Below are 8,440 nucleotides of genomic sequence, written 5' to 3'. Positions count from 1 at the left end.
TTTTGGTTTGTTCACATCAACCCATTATGATCGAATATAACCTGCTACAGCTGGTCATAATGATCATATGTGAACACTTTTAAAAAGTTTGTTACCTAAATGTGTAAAAAAAAAAAAAAAAAAAATTACTTAGATGTGAACAAAATGAATTAACTTAATAATAATTCTATTTCACTATAATTTTGGTTGCAATTTTATCTCTCCATATCTGTGCCAAATAGATAATAGTTTTTGCTTTCATACAAATTACAAGTTTAGTCCTCCATAAATACAGAAATTACAGCTTTTGGTCCTCCATAAATACAGAAATTACAGATTTGGTCCTCCATAAATATGTTTTGCTTTAAATCTTCCTGTAATTTCATTTCCTGACGTTGGATTTTTAATCATAGAGAATGTTTTCCACATATAATAATTCAAAACTTGAAAGAACAAAATTATTTTAATTAATCAAAATAAATGTAACTTAGTACAAAAATAAACATCCAATTTATAAACAAAATGAATATGCATGAGAGATAAAGAATGCAGCAACATCCCCAAATTCAAGGATTGCATAATATATACAACTTGATAAATGTTCAGGGTGTGCAACACAAAAAAAAATAACAAAATCCCGAAAATACCCTTTCAAGCATATTTTTAAACAATGAAATTATCTATCATATGGAGCACCACATCCGCTCCATCAGAATTTAACCAATACGTCTTCACCTGATTTTAATAAATCCACAACATCAGCATCTAACAAAGTAACAATCTTTTTTATTTTTATTTTTTAAATAAATTTAATAAATAAATAAATAAACTTGCCTGAATAGTGCTATGTGCAACATATCTTTGTGTACTGTTTTGGAAGCTAACATCGACACGTTCCCAAGGTTTTTGAGTAAGACCTCTGATCATCTCCTCTGGATATATTTAAAAAAAAAAAATGAAAATATGATTTTTTTTTTTTTTTGTTCAAAAAATTTAATATTATTTTTATATACCTTCAAAGTTTTCAGGTGAAACTGCAGAAGATGTCTCCTTTTGAACTGTTTCTCCACCTTCTTGTTGATCTTGCTCCACATAAACAATATGTGGATACTTCTCATCTTCCAAAAGAAGATTCGACTAGAAAAAGATTAAAAAAAAAATTATTCATTTTTTTTTTTATTATTTTTTATAAAAACTCAGTAAGAAAAGAAACTGACATTCGGAAGTTCATGTTGGCGACGAATAGATGACGTTCCCCATCCAACCATGTCTTAAAAAGTCAATGAAGGTCAAACATGGAAAATCAAATTCATAAAAGATAATAATCGTTTTCTAATTACTTTAAGAACCCAAAATTATTATTTAAATTAAAATCATGAAACTCTAAAAAAGGATACGATCATAATTTGCATTAGCATACGCTACACGTCTCTTGAAAGATCCTAAAGCAGAGCTGCAAAATATATAAACGTGAAAATCATTAAAAAATATAATCTCTCAAAAAGAATTTTGATTAAAAAAAAATAAAATACTAACATGAACTTAATGTCTTTAGTGTCATTAACCATTTGAAGAAGAAGTGGAAGTTCTCCATCATCATTATCAGTGAGAAAAAGATGCTTCCCTGATCTTCCAGCTATCCAATGTGCAGTTTGTGATGCACTTCTTTCAAGAAAAGGAACACCACAAAGTAATGGAAGCTGTGTATGAAATTACAAATAAGACCCTTTTCACTTTAATCAAAACAAACTTATATTATAATTACCTGTTTGTGTCCTCTAGAACCAAGATGTGGAGTTGCAACTGTTATGAAATTAACTGGTTGCAAACCTGCAATTCTATCTTCATAAATCTGTTCATGGCATTTGGACTTCTCATAAAGTTTTCCGATTGCATATCTTGCAACTAATCCACCTAATGAATGTGCTACAAATGAGATCTTTGACACCTCCGGCCACCTTTTAGTCACTGCAACTACCTATACAGAAAACAAGATCTTGATAATTTTTTTTTTTCTTTTTTTAAAGATAATTTCAGTTAAGAGAAAGATGAGAAATATAGATTATAGAAGATAGATACCTCTTCTGCTAACCTTTCACCCATTCGGTCAACTCCATCAAAAGTCAAGGTGGATGAATTGCACTCGCTGCCTGCTCAACATTATATACTAATGAACAATAAGAAAAGGTTTCTATACAGTATGTTCTTGATTTTATTATCTGTTGGATGAACGAGAAATGGAGATTGGAGATTGGAGATTGGAGATTGGAGAGACACTCACAGTGAACAACAACTTTATCGGGAAGTCTCTTGACAAATTGCTTAGCGGCGTATCCCCAATCTGTAGCACTGAACATAAGGTGGAAGTTAATGAAGATCTTTTAGAGATTCAAATCGTATGAAGCAATCAATCAAATCGTAGCGAATCTGTTGTTTGTATCATTGCTATTGATGAGTGATCAGGGATGAAGGAAATTAAAATTCGGATATTACGTGTCAGGATCAAATAGGCAGATTGGTTGTGGACGATTACAATACGTATATATATAATATGTTGTTTTGATTGAAAGCATGAAAGGAGGGAAAGATTATGAGCAAATCACCTGCCAATGATTCCATTAACCATGATTACAAGGTGATCAGGTTGAACTTTTGTTCCAGAGGACACGGCATCGAAACCATCTTTACAGCTAACAGCATTATTATCGGATTCGATTACTTCCACCGCCTGATTGTTCTTAATCTGCTGGCTAACAAAAAACAATTTCCCCAATTTGGGAATCAAGTCCATTTCTGGACTAGTAGTTGGTACGGACAATAACTTGGGATGCGGTGATTGAAACCCTGGATTGAAGCAATTGCAATTCAGGGGTAAAAATTGGGGTTTTGTAGGGATGACAAACATGAAACATGCGTATTAAATCAAAGAGTTGAGATCATGGGGATGGGGTAGTTGATTGAGAGTAAAGTAAAGATTATTCATTCGGACCCAAAAAGGCTCCGACAGACTGTTGCATTGGCCATTGAGGAGCTTATGACGGTGACCCGAGCCGGTATGTGGTGGAGGTTCTTTTCTTTCGAGGATACGGTTTAAGTGAACCGGCGTTGGATTTGGTTCAACTCATGCAACAATCAACAATGCGGTATTTCTTTTGGTTTTTTTTCGTAAAAATAACAAATATATACATAATTGGTTGGGTTGGTTGGTTGTAATATTTGGTTTCCAATGACTTTTCCATAACAAATAAACATATAAACATGTTAGGGTTACCAATTTTTTCAATATTATATGTTTTATTATTTTCTTTTTTTACACAATTATTAATAAATTCAAAGTTAAGATCAAATTTGACCAACAACCTATTTTAAATATTTTTAAGACCATTTTCAATGGCATGTATTATTATTATTTTTTTTATCATCAAATATGAATACTATTTCATCTTCAACTAACAAACATTTTTACAATATTTTCTACACAAGAAATACATTCTCTAGTATATATTCTCTTTTTTAACTTATATATATTATTAACAAACATTTTTCAACTTATTAGTTTTTTTTTACATATTTAATTACATTATCTTTATATAAAAAATTTATAAAATATTGTATTGCAAGATTATAATAAAAAATTATTATTTGTATATTATTAATTCGGATATTATTTTATCCAAATGATATTTAAAAAAATCTAAAGTTTTAACTACATTCAAAACATTAATATAAATTCTATATTGTTTAATATCATCTTAATATAAAGAACAACTACTATATTTAGAATATAAATATCACTTTTATAAACTATTCGGGAAAATATCAATGTAGTCCCACGAACTTACATATTTTGGTTTAAAATGCCAATTATGTTATTTTTTTTGGTTTTATAAGGGCATGAATCCACATTTTATCGGCTAATTAGGGGTTTTGACCCAATTCAACCGGTTTCGTTGCCTAGTCATCACCCAACTCGGTTAGAGAGTCAACTCACCCAACTCGGATGACACGCCACCGCCTCACGAACGAGTTGGCTTGCTTGGGCCCTAAGGATTCAGTGGTCCCCTAGTATATAATAGAAGGATCTACTGGACAAAACCCTAAAATATTGTTACCATTTCCGGCCAAACACTAGTTGACAACCATTCGATAATACTCCTATTTCCCTTCACCATCTTCCATGGATCCTACCCCATCACCATCAACATATACTATAAACTCCTAATACTCTATAAGCTCAACGGAAGGGCTTAACTTGAACGATTCGCACACAATCTTTTGTGACTATGGTGAAAAGATAATTGAGCAACGAGGTCAAGTCGAGCATATAAATCAGGAGATGGGTCGAGAGTACCTTCATTCAAGGGTGGATGTCCTCAACATGTAGCAAAGGTTCGGCCATGTTGAGAAGCAGATTAAAGCGATTGCTCTTTTGGTTGTAGGTATTGTCAACATCATGTTCCTAGTCATGTTGCCATGATTCACTTGATAATCATCAAGTGAATCTCATGGACATAGGTTATGGTGGCATGCTAATCTAGTGCTTATAGTCTATTGTTAGGTTTAATGGTGTTTCTTGTTATATATGTTATTAGGATTATCTGTGTTTAGTTTGTGTTAGTGGTAATCAAGTTTGTGTAGGTAGTGGTACTCCAGTGGTGGTTGTAATGGTAATATTTGGATGTATTTTGAACTCCTGGTTACCTGTAAAAGGCATTTTGGTATGATATTGGTATAAATGTAAAGTGAAATACATGCCTGAATTGCTTATAATTTCTTACGCTTATTGGTGTTGTTGTTTGTAACATACACGTTCAGTTATCGTGTATTGTAAATTATAAAAGTGAATAATATTACGAAATATTATGTGAAATTGAGTGTTGAGTTCTAACGGATAGTTTTTACTAAGAAATGAAGTAAAACTATGTTTAGGATTACTCAGAATATTTGAAGTCTTATTAGATTTCAATCAAATGTCAAATAGTGAAATTTAGCGAAAATATAAAATTTCAAATAAGTAAAATTTTATTATTTAAAGTTGTAAAGAATCTAATGAGAAAAGTTTAGGCGAAAACCTCATCAAAATTCGAGTTATAACAAAGAAGTTATGACCAATCGAAGATCCGCGATAAAACTGACATGGCGCTGAATGATGTAAAAAGTGATTTTTTGATAAACTACCTTTTAGTGTAACGCCCCCAAAATACGAGCCCAAAAATTTCATTTTTGAAAACATATACTTAGCAAAACATTCGAATTAAAACGTTTACTGATCATAACATTTTATAAAGATATCACATGTCTGGAAAACATCTCATAAAACATAATAATGTCAGAGTACAAATCCCCAGGAAGATCTCCTGATGCGGAATATGAAACATGTGTGTGATGGGCCGCTACCGCGCCAGCTCCTTCCCCTTCGAAGAAGAGGTACCTGAAACCAAAACTGAAAACTGTAAGCACGAAGCTTAGTGAGTTCCCCCATCATACCGCATACCATACAATCACATATCATACATATTGTCAGGCATTTCTGGGGTGCCCGACCTACTTGGTACGACCATTTTGGGGTGCCGACCTACCCGTGTCAAGCCATTCTGGAGTGCTGACTACCCATGTCAAGCCATTCTGGGGTGCTGACTACCCTTCGGTCCTGACGACTGAACCTCGGGGACTATTTCACCCCTACTGCTACTATCACATATATCATAACATAACATATTATCAGATATATCTGGGGTGCCTGAACTACCCTTCGGTCCTAGCAACCGAACTCGGGGGTTGTTCCCCTCCTACTACCTCTATCACATATAACATAACAAGCCAGCATGCAAACATATAATCACATACTGTCAGACGTATCTGGGGTGTCTGACTAGCCTTCGGTCCTAACAACCAAACTCTACTACTATCGCATATAACATATCATGCTAGCATATAACATATCAGGTAGTAGCAAACCTAGATGATATCACAAAGACAATCATCTATCAAACATCTCCTACTGGTGGGCCGACATTGTGGCCTTAGACCCACCGCTACTGGAAAGTAACTCACCTCGAAAGTAGCTGCTGAAATCTGCTTGCTGAGCGTCTAACTGCTGGATCGCAAATCCTTCGGCTATAAACCATAAACATAGGTTAGACACCCATAAACACCATTAGGTCAAAAGACTGACCCTCCCTTGGCCCAAGGTCAACCCCTTGGTCAAAGGCAAATCCCGCTTGACTGGACTCGCCGAGTCCTTTTCCTAGTAACCTGGTCCTACTCGACCACTCCTTCTTCCCTCTCACTGAATCACTCTTCATTCATGACTTGGGAAGATTGAACTGACTCGTGACCCGATGTAACATCCCCAATTTCACGGCCAGAAAAGACCGATTTGTTTATGCTTTTTTTTTTATATAAATCAGAGTGATCGTTTAAAGAAAACGGTTGCGGAATTTGTTCCCAAAATAAAATATGATAATCATTTATCAAAACATTTCTCGAAAAGAATGTATTTTTGTTAAATAATAAAAACTCGAGATGTCATGTTCGTTACAGACCAAAAGCATAAACAATATAAAATATACCTTACAATAGTTATTCAACTACTGATCTATAATCCAAAATCTCTCGTCAAGTCCACCAACTTATACCCTTGTGCCATTACCTGTAATGAAAAGAAAACTGAGTGGGTCAGACTTGGGAGCCTGGTGAGCATATAGGGTTTTCAACCCACAATAATATAATTATTATATGTAATCAGCAAACAATCAACCCAATTACCATCCCCATTATCGTCTTAAGGTTTTACCCTAAGAACCAACTATCCTTCATTCATTTATTCGTAAGGATTTTGGCACGAATTCCATTGCTGCCAAAGCTTATTTATCAAGTACTAAATCCATAGTTATCTGGCGCTAACTCCATAGTCACCAAGTTCACTTAACAAGCGCTAACTCCATAGTCGCCAAGGCTTACTCAACTAGCGCCAACTCCATAGTCGCCAAAGTTTACTCAACGTGCGCTAACTCCATAGTCGCCAAGGTTCATCAAATAGGCACGAAGTCACATCGTTGCCAAGGTTTATACAATAGACGCTAACTCCATAGTCACCAACTATTCTATCTACCTATGTTCTACCCAACAATTTTGTAGATATAAATACTTACACAGTTTAAATCATTTAACACCTGTATAAAACTCCAATTTCCATGCCCATCTCAAATAGACAAATAACATATAAACACATAGCACGTATTTCATAGCAAATACGTCATATTTATGTGTTAGAAGAAAGTAACTACACACTCACACATAAAAACAACAATAAACTTAATACACTCAAACCATACTTGTATTATTATCGTGTTTATGAAAGGTAGCATACACTCACTTGATCAGAAGATGATCGGACAGCACTATGACTTGCAGAAGTAGTATTCTTCGGTAGATCTGGAAGATCTCCACAAAAATCGAACTTCTCGCGGGCATAGCTTCGGCTCGGGAACCGCACTTCTCGGGATCTTCGGGATCTCGGGACTTGCTTCGGGGCTCGAGAATAATACCGGAGCTTCGGGGTATTTCTGGCACGCAAATCGATGTAAAACGGGAGAGAGAAGAGAGAAAATGAACAAAAGAACCAACTGCCCTCGCATCCTATTTATAGGAGGCTGGAGCCTCGGAGTACGCGGGGTGTACAGGCGTACGCGGGGCGTACGCGTCCGAATTCGTCACTGCATGCGTCATCTGATGAACTCGAGTGTGAAGGTCGTCATGCTTCGTTGTACGCGGGGCGTACACTCGTACACCGGGCGTACTTCGGATGAGTCCGATGACTCGCCTTCGGATAATACCGGGATTTAATAATTAAATTTAATTATTAATTAATTAATAAACTTCGAAAATTCATATCTTCTTCATACGAACTCCATTTTCGACGTTCTTTATATCCACACGTAGGTGAGACTACGCTCTTCGACTTTCGTTTAGACTCCGTTGGCTAATTTTGATTTTATTTTTATTATTTATTTTTAATAGGTCGGGACAGAAAATTTCGTTATAAATTCATAACTTCTTCGTCCGACGTCCGTTCTTGCCTAAATTTTTGTCGTTTCGCTACTAACAACGAGATCTTCGATTCTCATTTAGATCGCTAAGGCTAGATATCACTCTAACGTAAATTCACTTTTTACGTCATTCAGCGTTGTGCCGGTTCTGTCGCGAAACTTTAACAAGTCATAACTTCTTCGTTATAACTCAGATTTTGGCGTTCTTTATATGCACGGAAACCTTGTAACATATACTACAACTTATTTAGGTTTATTCATCCTAAATAATCTTCTATCAAAAAGTTATTTTTTGACGCTTATTGTCTCTAAATTGACTAGCCCTGATCTGCGGGCGTTACAATTATCTCCCCCCTAGGATGATTACGTCCCGGAATCATCAACTTAATAGGATTTGTATACTGACTCCA

At 35.1% G+C, this 8,440-nt stretch overlaps 1 protein-coding gene across 1 annotated transcript; it reads right to left on the bottom strand.

Moving 5' to 3' along the window:
- Positions 1 to 423: 423 nt before the first annotated feature.
- LOC145012628 (uncharacterized) lies at positions 424 to 3,085 on the bottom strand. The gene is made up of 10 exons (XM_078971425.1): positions 2,583 to 3,085; positions 2,261 to 2,328; positions 2,059 to 2,129; positions 1,745 to 1,957; positions 1,516 to 1,679; positions 1,377 to 1,432; positions 1,197 to 1,249; positions 993 to 1,116; positions 814 to 911; positions 424 to 714 (listed from the first exon to the last, which is right to left on the bottom strand). The coding sequence occupies exons 1-10, from the start codon at positions 2,882 to 2,884 to the stop codon at positions 643 to 645; spliced, it is 1,221 nt and encodes a 406-aa protein (XP_078827551.1). The 5' UTR covers positions 2,885 to 3,085; the 3' UTR covers positions 424 to 642.
- Positions 3,086 to 8,440: the final 5,355 nt, after the last annotated feature.

Source organism: Lactuca saligna, chromosome 8 (genome assembly GCF_052625555.1).
Source record: "Lactuca saligna cultivar CGN05327 chromosome 8, ASM5262555v1, whole genome shotgun sequence".
NCBI classification, from domain to species: Eukaryota; Viridiplantae; Streptophyta; class Magnoliopsida; order Asterales; family Asteraceae; genus Lactuca; species Lactuca saligna.
Note: the sequence above shows the minus strand (reverse complement) of the source record. Positions and strands in the feature narration are given on the sequence as shown.